This window comes from Microcaecilia unicolor, chromosome 13 (assembly GCF_901765095.1).
Source record: "Microcaecilia unicolor chromosome 13, aMicUni1.1, whole genome shotgun sequence".
Taxonomy (NCBI): domain Eukaryota; kingdom Metazoa; phylum Chordata; class Amphibia; order Gymnophiona; family Siphonopidae; genus Microcaecilia; species Microcaecilia unicolor.
The window spans coordinates 67580732-67603129 of NC_044043.1; the positions used below are offsets into that span (position 1 = coordinate 67580732).

Consider the following 22398-nt stretch of genomic DNA (forward strand, 5'->3'; position numbering starts at 1 on the left):
ATGGCACCATCATGAGAGCAGCATTTTGGCACAAATCTGTGACCGTATATTCTGACATGTCCAAGTCTTTATTCAGATTTGGTATAGTAACTCGTTAGCATGAATGTGATTCCAAGGGAGAGGAGTATTTGTTTCAGTAAGCATGTCTATGCGTCTGACTCTGCCTCTGCCCAAGGTGCTCGGCATCCTGAAGCATTTTTTCTTTATTTTTATTTTCTTGTGCTTGACTAGTTATAGACCAAATTCTAAAGCATTTACAACTCAGAGCTTTCAACAGCTAGAAAGCTTAGCAGGAAGAAAAGGATCATTACTGGGTTTATTCATGGCAACAGTAGTCATGCTTGCAAGTAGAAAACAGCAAGTAATTTGCCAAGCCTGCCTTTTGTGAAATGCCTTTGCTCAGCCCTGCCCTGGTCACGCGCTTCAGCAGACAAATTGATTTCTGCCATAGCCTTTGTTCCTAGAATTGATGTGCTGTGAGGGCCAGCCATGCTCTGCACATCACGTTAAAGATAGCAGACTGCATTCATTTTGTACACTATATGTCCAACCAAAACGATGTTGTCATGTTTCTTTGTACTCAAGCCTCTGCCATCTATGTGTTCAACAGTATGCCCTTCCTAATGCTCTCAGATTAACTATGTATGCCCAAAAAACAGAACCATGTAAAGAGTAAAAATATGTTCATAAAACTCATACTTGGATAGATTTCTGATCATTTCTGAAGTCCAGCTCCTTGGTGAGGATGCCATTGGACAATCCTGTATTTTAAATTCTGCAGGACAGTGGTCTGAAACATTAATATTCAGCCCTTCACTTTGTCTTTTCATAGGCTGGGACAATAAATGGACACACTAACACCTTTCTCTAATTGTTGGTTGGTGTTTGATTTTTAGTTGTACTACTTAAACTTTCATCTTGTAGTAATCTCTATTTCCATTTTATTACATTTATAGACCACCTTTCAAAGTGCAAAGTGATATTACAACACATCATACAATACAATTGCAATAAATATCAGTCATTAAAATTACAATAATATACACAGTCAACAAAAATGGAATTACAGAATAAAACTAATCAAATTACAGAATTGGGTGCCAGTCCAAATAACCACATTTTCAGTTCTTTCCAAAATGTGCACAAATCTCATTCCAACCTGAGATTTTTAGTGTTCTTTCCAAAATGTGCACAAATCTCATTCCAACCTGAGATTTTTAGGGAGGGTATTCCATAAGCACAGAGCCACTGTCTTGAATTTACAGCATATCACTGCTAGATAACAGAAAAGAGCTAGCACTAACCGTACTTGGCGTGGCCTGTGTGAATTTATGCTGTTGAGTTATTGATCAGTGATGTAATAAGCTATTCAAGGACTGTAATGCTCTCTGATAGCACCACAAAGCCAAATGATTTGCGGAATGGGTGGTAGATTTAAGGGCTTTACAGTTCATTCTTTCTTTAGTCCATATTAATATAGGTGAATAATGACAATGAAAGGGGCAGTCTCAACCAGTTCCCCTTTCTCAGTACCCTATCTCTTTCTTTGGTGAAAAACAATTCCAAATAAACAACTAGAGGATAGGGGAAACTGAAACACACAACAACCATACTTCTCTATAAACGTAGGTGGGAAGTGTGGTTTATTGTGTTTTTCATTGGCGAGTCATATACTCATGTATTAAAAGCTGTCAAAAGCTTCTTTCTGTGATATAACCTGGTAGATACTATGGTCTTTCACAGCAGATCCCACCAGTTAACCTTGGACTTCCAAAGCAAGTCACGGTGGACTCCAGTTATATCTGCCATTTATAGGTCTGCTTTGCTTTGCTGTTTTGGTTACACCTTTGTGGGATCTGATTTATTAAGCATTTTTCCTGTAGAGTGAGAAAAGCCTTAGTAACTCAGGCCCTTTCAGAGGTATAGTCATAATAAGTGATTCACAGAGACATTGCATGTGCCGTGACAGGATCCTCACTCCTGAACCAGGTGTTTTCTTTTATAGCTTACTCTCATGTCTCTCTATTAAGCTTGTAACCAGCTGTTGCTGGAACTCTCCATGTGACATCTTTCTTTTATTTTGTGTAGGGAGAACTGATCACTTTCTATTACTATTGGAAGAAAACACCAGAGGCAGCAAGTTCCCGGGCTCACCGCAGGCACAGGAGGCAGGCTGTGTTTCGCAGAATTAAAACTCGCACTGCAACAACACCCGTCAACAACCCCTCAAGACCCCCATCAAGCGAGTTCTGTAAGTGTTAGAGCCATGATTATTTTGCTTTATTGAGGATTCTGGAGCAACATAGCTGGTAGCACAAAACATAAAGGTTTCTGTACATCCCTGTGTTTAAGATATAAGCACATATATGGCAGATTATATCTTTACATTGTAGTGTTTTTCTGATGACAGTGGTAGAGCTTGAAGTGACTGGTGTAGCATAAGGGACTGGTTAGGTACTCATTCCCATTACAAGAGCCCCAAGAGATTGTGGCATCCTGTCAACATTTTGCTTTTTGGCTCCCAAACCGATCTTGGGTTCAGTTTTGCAGTATAAACTACACAAGTAGGGGTAAATTTTCAGCCGGCACAGTCACTGGTTTGTTAAATGCCAGCACCGTTCTGCTCTGCAATGGCAAAAGGAAACAAGTGCTTCAGTAAAAATAGGCACTTGCTTCCTTTTGCCATTGCAGGGCAACGTTGTTTAATTTAATTCTTATATTTAGCATCACTATTCAAATGGGTAGCAACACTTAATATGTGGATAATGTGGTGAGCACACTAGCACTATCTGTTTATTTTAGGCCTGCTATTTGATAGGCTTAAACTAGACGTATAACTTACTTAGAGAGTGGCTGAATCTATATCTATCTCTCTATCTTCTGAAAGTGCACATCTAGGCTAATTTTGCATTCACCAGCGAACTCCATGCATTTAGGTTCCAGAGCTGCTGCTCCTCTTCCGTAAACTGCTGCTACTACTATTACTACTAATCATTTCTATAGCACTACAAGGCATACACAGCACTGTACACATACATAAGAGAGAGTTCCTGCTCAACAAAGCTTATAATCTAGTCAGCACAGACAAACAGACTGGGCATCCAAATGGCAGATACTTTTAATGTGAGCAAGTGCAAAGTGAAGCATGTGTAAAAAAGGAACCCAAACCATAGTTACATGATGCAAGGTTCCACATTAGGAGTCAGTGCCCAGGAAAAGGATCTAGATATCATTGTTGATGATACTCTGAAACCCTCTGCTCAATGTGCAGCAGTGTCTAAGAAAGCAAGTAGAAATTATTAAGAACGGAATGGAAAATAAAATTGAGTTTAGTACATTCATCATCTTAAATGTAAGCTCATTCCTATTCAGACTATAACCACTTTTTCCTTGCGTTCTCTTTTTTTATTAATCAGGAGTAAAATATAGTACACAGTGAAATTCATAAAGCACACCAAGACAAAGCTATAAGGCAGAGAGTGCTTCCCAAACTTTTAGTAGTAGTAGTAATAATTTATTTATATACCATCTTGACCAGTAGCTCTAGGTGGTTTAAAAAAGAGTGAAAGATCACAATAAAATAAATGAGAAATGCATTTAAAACAATATAACCAGTAGTAATGGAAATTACAAATATAAACATTAATTATTGGAACTTATTAAAAAGCCACATTTTTAGCAGTTTTCTGAGTCTCAAGTAACCCTGTTCGATCTGCAATTCAGTTGTTGGTGAATTCCATATATCAGGGCAACTTCAGAGAACAGTTGTAACTTCTAGTTGATTTTTTTCTTAACACAGGAGGCTAACATGATCCCATTCTGGCATTTGAGAATTCACACAACCCTCAAATGACTTGAATAGACCAATGGGTAGAAAGGGAGGTCCCTTGCTAAAATCACTCCCTTTTAACCCCTCATCTTAAAGATCTATCCAGTTGATCTCTGTCCCTTTCTCTCTCACTCCTTCAACCTCACTTTGTCCTTTTCCTTACATCAGAACTTATCCCCTCCCTCAGCTCCCTGCTGTTCTCCGAAATCCCCCAGTTGGCCGTTTATTAGACCCATCCAGTTAAATCCCTTCACAAACTTCTTCCCAGGTTTAGGGTCAGGGACAAGCAGCAGATGAGACAGGAGTAATAGCTATCTCCACTGAATTCACATACCACTAAGACGTTCTCCTCTCCAATCCATGCAGCACACTTAACCCTCCCTTCCCCTCAGTTCTGGCCCATGTGCCACACTTAGCCTTTCTTTAACCTATGCACCACACTTTGCCATCCTCTTACTTTGTAGACTGTACATCACATTTGGCCATCCTCTCACTTATTAGCTGATTCCAGGACTGACAGTGATCTGTTTGCAACTTTGATAGTAGTAATAAAAGCCAGCAGAAGAGTAGCAGCAGGAACACCAGATGATGCAACCAATTTTATTAAATATAAATATATATGTATAAAAAAGGTGTTTTCAAATTGTATGCATGTCCAGACCCTTTCAAAAGTCAATTAGCCCAGCATATATCAGCATAGAGATGCCTGTATTGGGGCAATTTGCAACACTTATCAATTTGAATAGCATGTGTATACATCCAACTAAAAGACCCAACATAGACCACTAAAACAGACGACATAAATACTAAACCAGAACGAAGGCAAACACATTTTTGAAAAAATTTCATACAACCTTGTAGATTATACTAGACTCAATTTTCAAGTTTATTAAAAATTTTCCAACCCGCCAAACAGTACGTACCATCTGAGCAGCTTATAGGGGGAGACAAGGCTATCAAGCTGGACAACACATGGTAGGAAGAGAGGGTTGAGCTACAATCTTTGATGGAACAGAGGAGAGGAAGACACAGAAGGTTAGCATGTTTGCATTCCAGTACTCTGCAGCCAGTTCTGCTTTGTCATCAGTGAGTGAAGTAAAAAGACAATAATTAAGCATCTCAGATAGAAAAGTTTTAATGGTGGTAGAGTTTGAGTTAAGTGTCTTGGAACAAAAGAGTTTTAAGTTCAGCCTTGAATTGAGCTAGGGAAGATTTCTGTCACAGGTGATGTGGTGGGAAGTTCTAGAGTTCAGGACCCTGTACTGAGACTATGGGAGTGTCTACTATGCTAATGAATGATTTCCCTGTGGGTTGGGACGTTGAGACGGTTTTGATGCGCTGATCTGAGAGCCTGTGAGGGGAGATAAGGATCTATATAATGCGAAAGATAGGCAGGTTCATCTAAGATGCAAGTCTTGAATACTAATAGTAATATTTTATAAGTGATACAGTGTGAAATTGGCAGCCAGTGGATGTTTTTAAGATCAGGTTTCCGATGGTCAAATTTTTTGAGATGGTTGATAATTTTGATTGCTGTATTTTGTACTACTGTCTGTAATCTATGCTGGTCTTTGATCCAAAAGCCCATGAGTAGGGAATCACAATAATCTAACTGGCTAGTCACTAGAGAGTGTATCAGAATGCTTAATGCAGGGGAATGTAGCAGAGATTGGATAGATCTAATCAAGCAAAGTTTATGAAAAGAGTGTTGTATCTGATTTTGTGAACTTAGTATCTCAAATAACCCGAGGACTTGTATGGATTGTACCTGGACAATAGAGGTATCATCAAGCAGAATAGGGGAAGGGAGAGTTGCTTGGTCTTAATCAGTGAACAGAAGCGCTTTGGATTTGTTCGGGTTCAAAACGAGTTTGTCTCGAAGCTAAGACATAATAAGCCTAAGTTTAGCATTAATGATGGAAATTTCTTGTTGATTGGAAAGGTTGTTGACAGAGAATCTGAATATTATCTGCATATATGAATGTGGTATGTCCAAGGGTAATACTGCAAATGAAAAATAACAAAGTAAAAACATTGTAATAAAACTACATTACTAATTTGGGAATATTGAACCACCAAAACAGACACCAATACAACAAGGACCCACAGAAAACTATACTTATCTATAACGATCATCTAGTGCAGATCTCAAGCAAATATTGCCAACATCTAAACCTTGAAAAGCAAAAAACCTATGGGGATTAAATTTAGTCTTAAATGGGACCCTTGAAGAAAGTTATTATCTTGTCTCTGATTGTGGATTAAAGTCTTTTAATATCTAAAGAAGATATTCAGTATATTTGTTTGGATGACAGCTGTATGAAGATACTTTTTCAGCCAGCTCCAGGTGCTGGCAAACCTCTATCTGCCTGCCTGCTCCCACAGTCTGTCTTCTACTCCTGTCCTGCCGGGAATTGGGACCCGGATGATTGCATTAATATGATATTGAGCTAATGTAATCATCTGGGTCCTGAGTGGCATGCAGGAGAGGATAGACCTGGAAGCAGGCAGGAAGAAGCGCACCGGGCACGGCCCCTCCCCCTCTCGTAGGCCGAGCCCAGGGAATTTTGCCCCTCCCCTCTTGGCCCTGCCTCTTGCCAAACATCCATCCTCAACCCCACCTCTCCCCTCAGCACCAGCACTAATGTCTGTGTAGCCTTCCAATCCACCCTCACCCTCCTTGCATCCCTTTCCCCACCTTCCCATCTCTATCCAATGTAAAACTCTCATAGTAGCAGTTCTTGAAGTAGCCTGGTAAGTAGACCATAGTATAAAATTTGTATAGTCCCAGCTGGGGACTTGGGATTTGTAGCATTTTTCCATGCCTATTTCATCACAAGATTCAAGCTACTGTATTATTCATAGAATATAACATCACTCCACCCCCATGCTGCTTATACTTCTGAAGAAGCATCAGCAGTGCCAGGTGTCTTAAATAACTGCTGTCCAGCAGATTCATTTCTCCTAGGTGCCATCTTGATCTACCAATTCTATCCCACAGAATGAATCGTCCATAATATCTCCGCCACCCCTTTGCCCATACTCCCTGTCATGGAATGCCTAGTACCCACCTGGGGCTAACCCTGCAACCACCTAGAGGGTCTGTCCCAGCACTGCTCAGGCCCACTACCACCTGTGCACGTGCTCTATTCTGGCATACCCTTCCCACCTGCAGACAATAACAGGTCAATGAAACAGGAATCAATATTAAACTAACTAAACACTTATTCACTACCTGAGTAGTACCTGGGGAGTTCAGGAAAACTAATTGCTTACGGTCTTTGAACAGGGTCTCAGTATAGAGGTCAGAAAAGCTACGAGAATGGTATGGGATTTGCGTTACAAGACGTATGAGGAGAGACTTGCTGACCTGAACATGTATACCCTGGAGGAAAGGAGAAACAGGGGTGATATGATACAGACGTTCAAATATTTGAAAGGTATTAATCCGCAAACGAACCTTTTCCGGAGATACGAAGGCGGTAGAACGAGAGGACGTGAAATGAGATTGAAGGGGGGCAGACTCAAGAAAAATGTCAGGAAGTATTTCTTCACGGAGAGAGTGGTGGATGCTTGGAATGCCCTCCCGCGGGAGGTGGTGGAGATGAAAACGGTAATGGAATTCAAACGCGTGGGATAAACATAAAGGAATCCCGTTCAGAAGGAATGGATCCTCAGGAGCTTAACCGAGATTGGATAGCAGAGCCGGTAGTGGGAGGCGGGGCTGGAGGTTGGGAGGCGGGGATAGTGCTGGGCAGACTTATACGGTCTGTGCCAGAGCCGGTGGTGGGAGGCAGGGATAGTGCTGGGCAGACTTATACGGTCTGTGCCAGAGCCGGTGGTGGGAGGCAGGACTGGAGGTTGGGAGGCAAGGATAGTGCTGGGCAGACTTATAAGGTCTGTGCCAGAGCCGGTCGTGAGAGGCGGGACTGGAGGTTGGGAGGCAGGGATAGTGCTGGGCAGACTTATACGGTCTGTGCCAGAGCCGGTGGTTGGGAGGCGGGGCTGGTGGTTGGGAGGCGGGGATAGTACTGGGCAGACTTATACGGTCTGTGCCCTGAAGAGCACAGGTACAAATCAAAGTAGGGTACACAAAAAGTAGCACACATGAGTTGTCTTGTTGGGCAGACTGGATGGACCGTGCAGGTCTTTTTTTTCTGCCGTCATCTACTATGTTACTATATGTACCTTCCACACTTCCACTCTGAGACTAAAGACTTCCAACAGATTCAATCAGAGCCCAGAGTATGAACACTAAGGGGCTTCTGTCCAACAGCAGTGCAGATTACTTCTCCTCAGTTTAGGCAGGAAGAAGAAACTGTCACTTCTATAACAACAACAACCCATTTAATCACTTTAAGAGCAGTAGATTTGATCACTCCCCCTTTCTGTGCATAAAAGAACTTTATTCATCAAACTCGGGTACACATATAAAGTATCGCATACCATGTAAAATTAGTTTATCTTGTTGGGCAGACTGGATGGACCGTACAGGTCTTTATCTGCCATCATTTACTGTTACAAACAAAGGACAGACGCCGTCTGCTGGCCAAACAAGGGAAATGCATATCATAAAAAATAGTTATACAGTTTACAAGCAGGAAAATGCCTTGTTTCACCACACTCCCTAAATTCTGAGTGACTTCTTCACTTACAGTCAAAGTAGTCATTTTTCTGTGTTCCTGTCTTCATGAGCCAATTGCTGTAGCCACTTGTCAGCATCCAGCAGTGTGTTAAGCATATGTTGAGTTCTGTTCCACCATGCTTTCAGTTTTACAGGTACAATAACATGAAACAAATTGTTTTTTTAATTAGCTTAGCACACATATCTGAATAAACTTAGTACAGTTACTCTGGATGAGTAGTCCTAAAACAACTGGATTCTCTTATCTTGGGAGGGCAGTTCATCAATTCTCTGATAAGCTTGTAGCAACACTGTTTGTAAGCATGGTTAAGTAATTTCACTATAACTATCTGTGGTCTGGTCTCTCTCTGTCCTTTTCCAGGCCAGCTGATATGCTCTTTCAGTTCTCTGTTTTCTTGATCTATAGGCAAGAGTGTTGGTAGCCATTGTTCCATAAGCCCGATCAACTCCACCTCTGCCAATGATAGTTCCACGAACTGAAGGTTTTCCAACTCATTGCATTTCAACTCATATACCTCAGTTTTATGCTGGAGGGATTTCAGTCAGGTCTGTGCCCCTGTAATGGTATCTTCCATGTTAGAAATGCGGTACTCAGTCTCCACTACTTGACAGTCTATCAAATTTTATGTCCCGCTCCTGTATCACTGATGCAATAAGTTGGATTATTTTAACCGTCAGTGAGCACGGATAAATCACTCATAGCCTCCACCATTTTGTAGTTCTTATTGCATGCTCCTTGTCTTTTTTTTGCAGTTTGAAGGTCATTTCAGGCTTCTCCTGCTTCAGTAAAAGGCTCTCTTCATAAGCTTCACCTTGATCAAAACAAATGTACTTGAGGAGATGGGGTCAGATTACTTGGGTGGCTTATAGAGCACCAGATGTACACAACCTCCTTTACTCAGCATATCACATGACCTCCTGTGTTCTTCTGTCTTAGTAGAAGCATATGGTATTTTGGTAACCCATTTGAGCATTTGTACAGAAAGGTGAAATAAAAAGTGAATAAAATGAAATGAAAGGTTTTCTTCTAATGGTAGTACAACGAAAACATACAAACTAATGTTCTAATTTTCACCCCCCCCCCCCCCCCCCCCCATTTGTTGAATCATCTAGTGGACTTGAGCTCAGCCAGTGAAGATGATTTCGATAGTGAGGACAGCGAGCAAGAGCTGAAGGGCTATGCATGCCGTCATTGCTTCACAACCAGTAAGTATGGCAGTCTTTGCTTGGGAAGGGATTTAGCTCATATCTTTTTAATTTGCAGCTCAAGGAAAGTTAAATTCGGTTACAGTAGGTATTTTCCTGTCTTCCGGAAGGCTTACAATCTAAATTTGTACCTGAGAAAGTGGAGAGTTAAGTGACTTGCCCAAGATGACAAAGAGCTGCAGTGGGATTTGAACTGGGCTTCCTGGTTCTCAGTCTGCTTCTCTGAGCAATTAGGCTGCTCTTCCAAATCACAACTCGGCAACAGCTCTGTCAGCATGTTCTTAGCTCACATATTTTCCCGTTTGAACTGTTGCCAGTATAAAGTCTCTCTCCAACCCCTACCCCAACTATGTGCAGTGGGGTCAAGTGAGCGCATGGAATGGTACAGTCCATATTAACTTGTAATTTCCATATCATACATGTCAGACCAGTCCAGACAAGTGGGCTGTGCCCCTCACCACTAGATGGAGACTGCGAAAAAAAGTCAGAGGTAATTTTGCTCCCCTTGTAGGGGACAGATGCTGCTTTCAGCTCCTTAGCATTTCTCTGTTTCCAGCAGATGATGCAGGCATCTAGACTGGTCTGATACAGCAGATTATGGGTTTGAAGTAATAAAGCTGCATAATTATTTAGCGTGGTGATTAGAGAATGACACAGTTAACTGTTACCATGGTAAATCCACAATAAAGGCCACACCCTAACTAGAATCACCGCGGATGTAGAAACAAAACTTTTTACTGCCCCATGGGAAAAGTAAATAAAGCCTTGTTCCCGCAGTAAAAAAAAATTCTTTTCCTCCATTCCCATTGTCCTCCCCGCCAACGTCACTTACATTTTCCTGCAGGCGGCAGCGATTCACAGGCTGGCTCTGTGTTCTTCCTCCTGTTGCATCCCGCCCTCTCTACTGCAACTTCCTGTTTAGCGCCAAAACATGAAGTCACGGTAGAGAGAGCGGGATGTGGCAGAAGGAAGGCCATGGAGTCAGCATGTGACAATGAATCGCTGCAGGAAAATGTAAGTATTGAATACATTGGTGCCAATAGATTCTGTGAGAAAAAGTGGAGCAGACAGGAGGCAGAAGCAACCTGAGGGTGGAAGCGTGAGGCTCAGGGCAGTGGCCATAGTTGTCCTCTTCCTAAGGATGGCCTTAAAAGCTACAGCAACGTAAATAGGAGAGAAGTGTATCACCAAAGAAAAAAAAAAAAAAAGCTATTTTTAAAAATATTTTGGAACAAATAAAAATGATGTGGCACTGGATCCTTTCAGATCTGTCAGTAGTTGACATCTTGCTCTGGTCAGTAGTGACTGAAAAACAGAAGCTGCCCATGATATTAAAAATGGATTGGTTATGCTCTCTGGACTTAAAGGATATTGATTCACAGTAAGGAAGCTGCCTGATGCTGTCTACTGAAATGTGAATGCATATTAAGGTATGGAGCAGGGAGGTGTTCCAAGATAAGAGGACAGACGTACCAGAGATACGGTGCCCCTAGGAGCACGAGGCCCTGTGTTACCATCCCTGCCAATCCAGGTCACAAGTACCTGGCAAGATCCTAGAACAATAAAATAGATTTTATTCTGCGTATCCTATAAATAAGCAGTTGAGTTTCCCAAGTCCATCTTAATAATGGCTTGTGGACTTTTAAGAAATTATCCAAACCCTTTTTTAAACCCTTCTAAGCTAACTGCTGTTACCATGTTCTTTGACAACGAATTCCAGTGTTTAATTATATGTTGAATGAAGAAATATTTTCTCTGGTTTGTTTTAAATTTACTGCTTAGTAGCTTTGTTGCGTGCCCCGTAGTCCTAGTATTTTTTAGAAAGAGTAAACAAGGTATTTACCTCGACCCGTTCCACTCCACTCTATTTTATAGACCTCTATCATATCATATCTCTGTTATTACTGTTCTGGTGGATGGTCCAATCCAATCTAGCAAAAGGTATTCCTTTCCAAATTCCTCAAATTCAAAAGGAATTGATGATGAATATTTCCAATCTGGAATAGGGAGCTCATGTTGATGGGTTCTACACTCAGGGTCTGTGGTCTGCTCAGGAAGAGCTTCATCAGATAAACTTCCTGGAGCTAAGAGTGATCTGAAATACTCTAATAGATACATTATCAATTCAAGTAATTCTAATTCAAACTACCAGGTTGCAATGTATTACATCCAGAGGCAGGGGAGAGATGAGTGCATACCTCCAGTGTTAAACAGTCAGAATGTGGGCCATCTTTCGCATATCTGACACAGAAAGGCAACTGTCCAGCAGATAGTCTGAGCTGGTTTCTGCAACCTCACGAGTTGGTTCCAGGATGAGGGCGTAGCCCGGAAGGTCTTTCGAGAGTGGGGCACCCCCTCGATAGATCTTTTTGCCTCTCACTACAGCAACAAAATCCCTCAGATCTGCTCCAGACTGGCTTCAGATGTCTTTCTCATTCCATTGGGAGGGAAGGGCTTCTGTGATAAGGTCCTAAATGGCAAAAGATAAATTAAAATTGAACACAGACAAAAACAAGCTTGTTTTATTTGATACTAAACCTGACCCCACTGAATGATCATTTTCTAATTGATCAAACCAAATATGTTTTATCACCAGTAATTAAAATTTTGTATAGATCAAACATTCTTTTGAACAACAAATTAATGCCCTAATAAAAAGCTTTTTTTAATGAGAAACTTAAGTCGAATTGGGAAGTATTTTGAATTAGAACAATTTAGATTGTTAGTGCAATCACTAATGCTTTCAAAACTGCAGATTACACAGAGTACTGTAGTTCAAATTTTTTCTTTAAATACATTTAATAGGATTTCTCAATATTATGTCAAGCTCCATTGGCTGCCTATTGAGGTGAGAATTATGTTCAGATTTGCTTGTGTTTGAGTCTTAAATGGATATTGTCCAGGATGTATGTTTTCATACTTTCAATTTTCCAGTAGGAATAGGAGATTGTGTAGTAACTTCCCTTTCTCCTTTTCTTTAGTGAAAGGTAAAAAAAAAAGATATAAACTGCATGAAAAACTTTTATTCAAGCTTCAAAAATTTGGAAGGAAATTATTCTTTGTTTTGAACACTCAAATTCTTATCTGACTTTCAGGAAAAATGTAAAGACTTTTTTTATTTAAAAGATACGTTCAGTGTTAATAGACTTCTGGTCTTAGTATGTGATGTTTTTAGATTTTGTATTTTAAGATATTTTCCATATATTTTGTGTATGAGTGTAATTCCCAGGTGATTATGTTGGTCTTTTATCTGATTGTAAATTGCTTAGAACCTTGTGGTACCTGCAGTATATAAATAAATGTTGTTAATAATATCCTCCAATTCCCCTCATGGCGAAAACACTCTTCAACATTCAAAGGAACAAGGACCATGATTTTGATAGCTTCCAACTGGCTAAGATAGATATGGTTCCCTCCACTTTCCTCCAGATATCCACAGAGACCAGATTGTTGTTTTCTAACATTAATAACGTGGGATCAGGGACGATGAAAGCTAAGTTTTTATAGCAAGCTGCATATAAGTCTCTAATGAGCCATTTTTTGATCTGACCTTGATTTTTTTGAACTTGGTATACCAATTGTATTTTTGATTAAGTGAATTTGAATCTTAAAAGAGTTTGCACAGTAGCTGCACTTTAAATCTGACACTAATCTAAAAGCACTGTTATAATTTAAATGCAAAGAAAAAATTTTTTTTAATGTAGGTGGCGTTTTCAGCCTTATGATAGAAACTAAACATTGACACTTAAGATAATCTTTGTAACAGTGTTCAAACCAAAGAGCGTTACTTTGATTTCTGAGGTCTCTTCTCCATATACATCTAAAACAATATTACAACTGTTTAGAGTATTACAAGCTGGTTTCTAAGTTAATATTAGATTACCTGTTATTTGACAGTAGCCTTTACTGAAGTTGTCTGAAATTAAGTAATCTCTATCACATCCCAGCCTTCAGGCGCTTTCCCTCACAGCTCAGATATTGAGAGGTAATACTGACTTTCTTTGGCTTGCCTGATAGTGTGTCTCAAGTTCTATTGGCTTCCAGAAAAGTTTAAAGTAGGAAGTTGTAATGGTTTAAAATGGAAGAGGTTTGTTGTCTGGTGTGAGGGTAACGGTCTAGATCCTTTTTCCTGTCCTACACAAAAAATGCTTAAGTACCTTCTACATCTCCAGAGTCGGGTCTCAAGACCAGCTGTATTATGGTTCACCTTAGTTCAGTTGGTGCTTATCAGGTAGAAAGTAAGCCCATCTCCTGTTCAGTCTTTAGTTTGCTTTATGTGCAACTTGCTTCTGTTGAAGCCTTCCATCAAGCCTCTTGCAGTGTCATGGGACCTCAGTGTCATTTTAACCCAGCTGATAAAAGCTGTGTTTGAGCCACTAGATACCTGCCATCTGATGTACCTGACCTTGAAAGGTCCTGTTTCTGGTGGTGAACAGTGAGCTTCAGGCCCCTAGTAGCTGATCCACCTTACACACAGTTTGTTTTGTGTCTTGCATACTCACCCCAGGTTCCTTCCTAAAATAGTGTCAGAATTCCATCTTAATCAGTTCTACCAACAATTTTTCCAAAACATCATGCCCACAATAGTGAAAGCACACTGTACCTTTTGGACTGCAAAAGAGCTTTGGCCTTCTATCTGGAGCAAAATGATGCCCGTAGAATGTACACCCAATTTTGCTTCTTTTGACCTAAACAGGATGGTGGCTGCCATTAGCATATATATTCTTTCTAATTCACCTGCAGTCTACATTTCCTTCACATGCCCAGTCTGGACTGTCTCTGGAAGGTTATGTCATGGTTCATATTTTTGAGCTATGGTTGTATCAGCATCCGTAGAGGAAATTTGCAGGACTGCGACATAGTCTCTGATCAACATTTTCACTTCTCATTCTTATTTAGAACAGGGCTCCTGATGCAAGAGTCAGTTTGGTTTTACAATCCTTCAGAATCTGTTTGGGGTCTAGAATCCAACTCCACCCCCAGGCGCATTTATTTCAGATCCAGGCTGTCTTAAAAAACAAATTGTTCACCAGTTTCAGTATTCATGATGTTTGCTTGTATCACGAAACACCTAGCACCCGCCTGGGGTTACCCTGCAGCCACCTGAAGGGTCTTCCCAGCCTTGCCTGCACTTGGGCAGTTTATACTTGCATCCGCCACACACTGACTGGTCCTGCTTGCCTCTGGTCTAGTCTCCCACTCTCAGGTTATTCTCCGGTGATTTCTAGGACATTGGGGCCACACTCCAGGGGTCCCACAGTTCCTAGAAAGCACCTACAGACCCAAAACCATGAGCCAGGATTCTTAGTCCAGAACAGCAGAGTCAATAAACTAATAAGGTTTATTGTCACAGGACTTGAACAGTGAACAGAAAAAGGCAAAATCAAGCAATAACGGGTAACTGAATATGGGTCAATTATAAAACTGTTTAAACATTTGTTTACTATCTGGGGAGTTCAGGAAATATAGCTGCTCACGGGTTATAAGGGTCCACAGTAAAGAGATCTTCTCTCTCCTCCCTCTGGCTTGTACTGGGGAAAATCTAGTACTGAGCAAAGAAAACCACCCCAAAGTGGTGGAGGTATACTGGTTCCTACGTAAAAGGCTGCAGAAAAACCGGAGGAGACGTCTATAAAGAAACAATTCTTTATTGCAAGCAAAGTGACAACGACTCGTCACTTCGCTTGCAATAACGAATTGTTTCTTTATAGACGTCTCCTTCTGTTTTTAGAAGAGGCTACCTTTCCTACTTCTTGCTTCTGCGAAAATCTAGTACCTTCAGGACAGATTTGGAATCCAGGACCAGTCAGAGCCCAGGGCATCAATTTTGAAAGTAGCTACCCAATGGTACTGCAGATTGCCTTTCCATAAGCTGAAACTAGAAGAGAGAAAGTCTTTTTCTGCAACAGCTTTAAAACTCAAAACAAGTGCCATCTGCTGACCAATTAGGAGAAATACACTTCATTAAATAATACAGTTTTCAGGCTTAGAAACCCACTGTTTCATCACATCTTGTTGTAAGGCCAAAAATTATCATCACCGGTTTTTTTTGTTAAAGGCAGCCTGTGGTTGTGGAGTCACATACATAACTGTATCCTGCTTGTTCTCCTCTCCAAGAAAACAAAGTTGCTTACCGTAGCAGGTGTTCTCTGAGGACAACAGGATACATAGTCTTACATACCTTCGGTCCTCCTGTTTGGAGTTACATGGTAACATAGTCTGTGACAACAGATAAAGACCCGTGTACGGTCCATCCAGTCTGTCCAACAAGATAAACTCATTATACATGGTATGTGATGCTTTATATGTATACCTGAGTTTGATTTGTCGTTGCCATTTTCAGGGCACAGACCATAGAAGTTTCCCAGAACTGTTCGCATACTAAAATTTCTGAAGTTAACATTGAAGCCCCTTAAAATTTACTCTCCAGCCCATCCGTATCTATTCAGTCATGATCAGAGCACAGACCATAGAAATCTGCCCAGCACTGGTGTTGCCATCCAGTCTCCACTAAGATTCTGTGGATCCATTCCTTCTAAACAGGATTCCTTTGTGTTTATCCCACTTATGTTTGAATTCCATTACCGTTTTCATCTCCACCACATCCCGTTGTATTCTTGTATTCTGTAAGCTAGCTTGACAGGCTAGATCCTGCACACCAGTGGCAGGCGGGAAGATATGCGTGCGTGCGCGGTGCAACATTCCCAGAAGTTTGTGTGAACAGGCCAGGGAGCATCCTGCACAAGTTCTGTCAGGATGATATCACCCACACGTAATGTGTGTCCTGCTGCCTTCAGAGAAAACCTGCTACAGGTATATATAGCTTTGTTTTCATTAGAGAGTTTCCAGTGTATTATTTCAGGCAGGACACTGATGATTGAGCTTCTTTTAATGTGAAATAAGAAATGGAATGCAAACTAAACAGATATTTCATTATGAGGATGCACTGTTTGACAACCAAGGAGCCCCATAGCCATGCTTCCGACACAGAGGCTACCTGCTCCCCCCCCCCCCCCCCCCCCCAATTCACCACGTTGAATCTGCCACTTAAGTTTGCCTTTTTTTCTCTTTTCACAAGCCTCCAAGGACTGGCATCACGGGGGTCGAGAAAATATCCTGTTGTGTAGTGACTGCCGCATTCACTTCAAAAAATATGGAGAGCTGCCCCCTATCGAGAAGCCACTTGACCCACCACCTTTTATGTTTAAACCTGTCAAAGAGGAAGAAGATGGATTGAGTGGGAAGCATAGCATGAGGACCAGGCGGAATCGAGGCTCGGTAGGCGTGCACACTCCAGTGCGGTTCTCTTGGATGGGGAAGGGACTGAAGGTTTTAATTTTAATGGGTTTTTCGAAATTATTGTTTTTAAGATTGAGTATATATACTGATACTCTGTCTTTTTTTCTATATCTGATTGACTGATAGTTCTGTATGTCTGATTATATTGTCTATCTCTTGAGTGACCGACTGCTTTCCTTTTATATTATGGCATTCCTTTCCTATATCCAAATTTTATATCATAAACCATTTCAGTGTTGACTCAATGAGAATCGGTGTATCAAATCCAATAAACGGTAGGTGTCTTCACTTCTTGCTTTATAAGATATTTAGAGGAGGTTGATGAAAAATAAAATATGGGTGATAGAGCTTTAAGTAAGTTTAAAAATTCTTCTCTACACTTGGTAGGATTTATTGTAGTTATATGCCTTTTTCTTTTCTTTGAACAGATGTCTACCCTGCGAAGTGGTCGAAAGAAACAGACAGCAAGCCCCGATGGACGCACCTCTCCTATAAACGAGGACATTCGCTCCAGTGGCAGGAACTCCCCTAGTGCTGCCAGTACTTCCAGCAATGATAGCAAAGCAGATTCCAGTAAGAAATCAAACAAGGTGAGCCTGCTGTGCCAGAAACTAATCTGAATATCAAACAGCCAATGTAATAGTTTTTATTGCTCTTAAGAGTTTTTGTCTGTTTCCTTATTTCCTCTAGATAACTTCAAAAGTGTCCCACAGTCTGTCTATTTTTTTGTTCTGTTGTTGCTTGTCCTTTACTGAACTGCATCAAACTAGACATGCAGCCCGTTCTTGTTTTTCTTTTTTAAAGATTTTTATTGGATTACTGTAATAACAAATAGTATTGTCAAAAAGTTAAAGAGATACGTAGTATTCAAGGATAGGTCTATGTTTCAACGGTTTTTATTGATGACAAAGCAAAAAGTACAATTCCACCGTAACATGGCAGTGGTAATACAGTTTTACAGAACTTAGTGGAATAACACTTCAGAAATATAGCATTACTTACAGCCATCAACTTTTTATAGAATTCGTACTCCCCCCCCCCCCCCCCCACCCCACCCCACCCGTTTCCTATGCTTAACGGTTTTATTAAATTCAACCATATAACATTACCGTAAACCTTTTTATGATAACCATTAATGAACCACATAATCCAGGAGTGTTCTCTTACCCTCCCTCCCTATTCCAAGATCTCATGTCTCGCCTTCCACGGCCCATAGGGTCTGGACTCTTATAACCCCATGTGTCCTTGGCCAATAGATATAGGGAAAGGTTCAATCAAACAGTTTGATTACCTCTCTACTAACATTACCACTTATCTAATATGTTCTCTCCCTCCCTCCCAGACCGTCCCCCAAGGATAGGTCTATTTTCCAGCAAATATCCCCCCAGATTGCTCCTCTGTTCCCCTACCCTCATCTCCCCCTTCTATGCGTTAGACCAAACAGACCAGGTAAAACAAACAGTTCCCCAAAAGGGGAGTCATTCAAACTCTAGGGTCATCCCCAACAAGTAAGGGGAAGTAAGGAGGAAATATAGAGAGATGCATTATGTTTATTTTTGAGGTAGGTCACTAACTTGTTCCCTTACACATCCAATATAGGGAACCTTCTCAGTCTAATCTTTTCTGCAGAGTCATTCAAACCTGTTCTTGCGCTGCAGTCATCTCGCTGTCTCAATTTATTTTCAGTGAAAATCTGTAAATCCTGTTGCTGCCATATGGTCTTCACATTTACTCAATAATTTCTTAGTTTTCACCAAGTTCCTAAGTTTATTTCTTTTTTTGCAGATTAGAATGTGGGAGCCCTCCTCTCTATATCTCCTATAAATAAGAAGGTTGACTCTATACATAGAGGCTCCAGTATTTAAGAAGCAACAGCTTCCTCACCAATCCATGATGGTCAACTATGCTCTCAAAAGAGCCAAGAGTTACAAGACTTATGCCTCAGTGCCTCCTAGGAGGGAAGCTGAGGCACTAGAGTCTTTCTGGGAAGAAAATTTTCAGAATGCTCTACCCTTGTCCCATATAGCATCCTATCAGCTCTTCAAAGACATGTGCTTGGAGAACGTAGTGCACAGTGTTGTGGAGTTTGTTTCACTCTTACCAGGGATAAGTCAGGAATTCTACTTATTAGTAGTCAAAGGGGGAAGTGACTGTGGAAAATAGATAGTTCAAGCGATATAGTGACACCCTTAAAACTTTCTCAAGGCCCACTTCAAATTCGGCCACCACCTCCAGGTTTCAGAGCCGAGGGCAATGGAGGTCCTGTTACTCTCATAGGCATATGTATTCTCCACCCTCCTGTCCTCAAAGTCTCAGTAGGGTTTTCGCTCCTGGCCCAGACAGCAGAGAACCCATAAGTCCCCAACCTATGTTGCAGTCAAAATTAGGCATAGGATTTTGACAGCCTTCACAAGAACATAGCTACAGTTTCCATATCTATTCCAGATGGCTTACCTGTAGGAGGGAGACTGAATTTTGTTTTGCAAGCAAATGGCCCTTTATAACTTCAAAATCAAAGCAGTATTGTATATAAATCTCTTACTGGGAACTTCAATGTATCACACTTCAATTTCCTCAATCCCAGTTCTTATTCTTCTAACACCATTTCTTCACACTTTTTTCCAACCCACTTTTTTTCAGTAACTCTTCAAAACCCTTACATTCTCGCCTCAGTAGTGCAAAATTGCCCAAACATAATTTTGTGGCAATTCTAAACTGCACTAATTTCTTCATCGGCTTTTATTGTTTATATATCATTTTATAGCACTTATCTTAAATATATTCGGACTGGGGGCTCAAATGTGTCCGACATGCATGTTTCGCCTCCCGGCTGTGTCAAGGACCTCCCCCTTACACCGTTCTAGCGCCAAGGATACCATCTTATTCGACAGACCAGCTTCCAAGTTGCCCATCAAATTCATAGGAGTCTTGCTAGGCACAACTCGAGCAGCTGCCTTTCTTCTGCAGCAAAGGATAACCAACTTGATTTCTACTTACAGGTATGTCCAAACTGAGCTGGGGAGCTTATTTGGATGGACTTTCAGACCCAGGAAATATGGCAGTGATTCCAAAACCTGTCCTGAGAGACCCTAAGCCCAGTCCAGTTTTCAGGATATCCACAATGAATATTCATGATCGATTTGCATACACTGTCTCCTATCTCAAGTATATTTATTGTGGATATCCTGAAAACTGGACTGGCTGAGGTTCTCCCAGGACAGATTTGGGAATCACTGGTATATGATCTGCGCAGGCAAACTTCCTAGAGCTATTTAGAATGCTTTAAAAGCTTTCAGAAATTGATTGTTCAACAAGGTCATCCTGATAACTGGTTCAAACCGACAACCAGGTGGCCATGTATTACATAAACAAGCAGTGAGAAATGGGATTTTACCTTCTGTGTTGTGAGACTATCAGAATGTGGAACTCAGCCATTTCATAAGGGGATGTGCCTCTGAGCTATGTGTCTGGCAGGCAAGGACAGCGATCTGGGAGAGTCGAGTCCTACGGCTCCACAGGTGGTCACTGGACAAAAAAGTTGTCCACAGGATCTTTTGGGGGGCATCCCCTCAATAAACCTTTTTGCCAATCTGTTCAACAAGAAGATACCTCAGTTCTCTGAGGACAAGCAGGCCTTTGTATTCTCACACATGAGTAACGCAGTCTTGCATTGCCCAGTCCAGACTTTATGACAAGCTCTAAAGAGCTCTGTGGAGCGAAACATTCTCCACTGTGTATGTGCAGGTGCCTTCCCGCCCGCCACAAGAGCGCGATTACCACAGTTCTTTTTTTTTTACCGCGGTGAGGAGTGGTTGCATTTTGCTTCTGCTCTTCATAGCTTCAGTTCCTTTGCAGTGATTTTTTTTTTTTTTTTTTTTTGCAGTATTCTTCTTCAGGTTACCTTTATCGCCTTCCCTTATTATTTTAGTTTTCTCTTTATTCTGCTTTTACGTTTCCTTTGGTTTCTGCATCATTGGGCTGCTTTTATGCCTTGATTTTGGCTGGGTTTCTCGCATTCTTTTTTTCTCTGGTGCCTTGCCCCTTTTTGTGACACCATCACTTGGTGTTCTGTGCTGTTCTGGCGATATTTTTACAGTTCTATTCAGAACAGCTCTGGAGTTTTGAGCATCGAGGACTAAGTAAGGCATCTACAACTTCACTTTTGGCTAATTGTTAAACTAAATGGCAGTTGGTTGAGACGCCAGTCATGTATGGTTCAGTTGCAATTACCCAATCTTCACTAATCCAACTATCTGTCATATCTGACAGACTTCCCAGTGATATCCCATTTATTTCTATTAAAAATCTTTGTTTTAGAACAGTTTTTGAAAATCGGGAAATATGTCTTTGTTTATGCATTGTTTGAGGGATTTATACAATGTTTTCTGTATTATTCAACTTTTTACTTATCCAATAATGGGTTGGTCCCATTTACATTGGATAATCGAGACTGTACTATATACTCAGAAGATATTCTAGAAGCGTTTTACATTTATTATATGCAGGTATTTTCTCTGTCCCTAGAGGACTCACAATACAAGTTTTTTTTGTTTGGGTTTTTTTTTTTTGGTACCTGGTAGAATACAGGATTATGTGTCTTACCCAGAGTCACTGAAAATCTCCATCCAGTGTACTATCTAAACTTCTCTGTCAGGCTCATTTTCAAGAACCAACAAAGAGAGTCCAATTCTCCCGTAAAAAACAACAGAAAAAACAAAAGAACGGAAGAACTCAAAAGAACCAGACTCAAAAATATATGAAAAGCCAAATTTATTGGCTTTTCATATATTTTTGAGTCTGGTTCTTTTGAGTTCTTCCGTTCTTTTGTTTTTTCAGGCTCATTTTCAAAACAGAAAAACGTCTAAAAAATGACATAAAATCAGCATTTGGATGTTTTTCTCACAAAAATGTCCAAATCAGTATTTTCTAAACCTATTTTTAGACTTTTTTTTTTTTTTTTTTAAGTCTGTCGAAGTACGTCCAAATCTCAAGGGAGCATATCAGGTGCGTGTTCAGGGCGGGACTTGGGCATTCCTGAGACAGACATTTTTCAGCCATTATGGAAGAAAACAAAAATGTCCAGGACTAAAACTAAGACGTTTTGAGCTAGACCTGTTTTTATAACAAATAAGACACAAAAAGGTGCCCTAAATAACCAGCTGACCATTGGAGGGAATCAGGGATGACCTCCCCTTATTCCCCCCAGTGGTCACTAACCTCCTCCCACCCACCCACATTTTTGTGGTGGGTGTAGTCCACTGCAGGTAGACCCAGGCTTCTACCTCCCCCTACCTGTTACACTTATGGAGGAAACTGTGAGCCCTCCAAAACTCACCAGAAACCCACTGTACCCACATATAGGTGCCGCCTTCCCCTATAAGGGCTATGGTAGTGGTGTACAGTTGGGGGTAGTGGGTTT

General features: G+C 40.9%; 1 protein-coding gene across 7 annotated transcripts in view; it reads left to right on the top strand.

The window, feature by feature from the left end:
- Positions 1-22398, top strand: part of RERE (arginine-glutamic acid dipeptide repeats) — a 569568-nt gene that overhangs the window by 526329 nt on the left and 20841 nt on the right. For all 7 annotated transcript variants that reach the window (XM_030186180.1, XM_030186182.1, XM_030186181.1 and 4 more), the window contains 4 exons: positions 2089-2251; positions 9588-9680; positions 16759-16958; positions 17408-17569. In XM_030186180.1, the coding sequence (XP_030042040.1) occupies positions 2089-2251; positions 9588-9680; positions 16759-16958; positions 17408-17569 (618 nt within the window). The remainder of the gene's footprint in view (positions 1-2088; positions 2252-9587; positions 9681-16758; positions 16959-17407; positions 17570-22398) is intronic.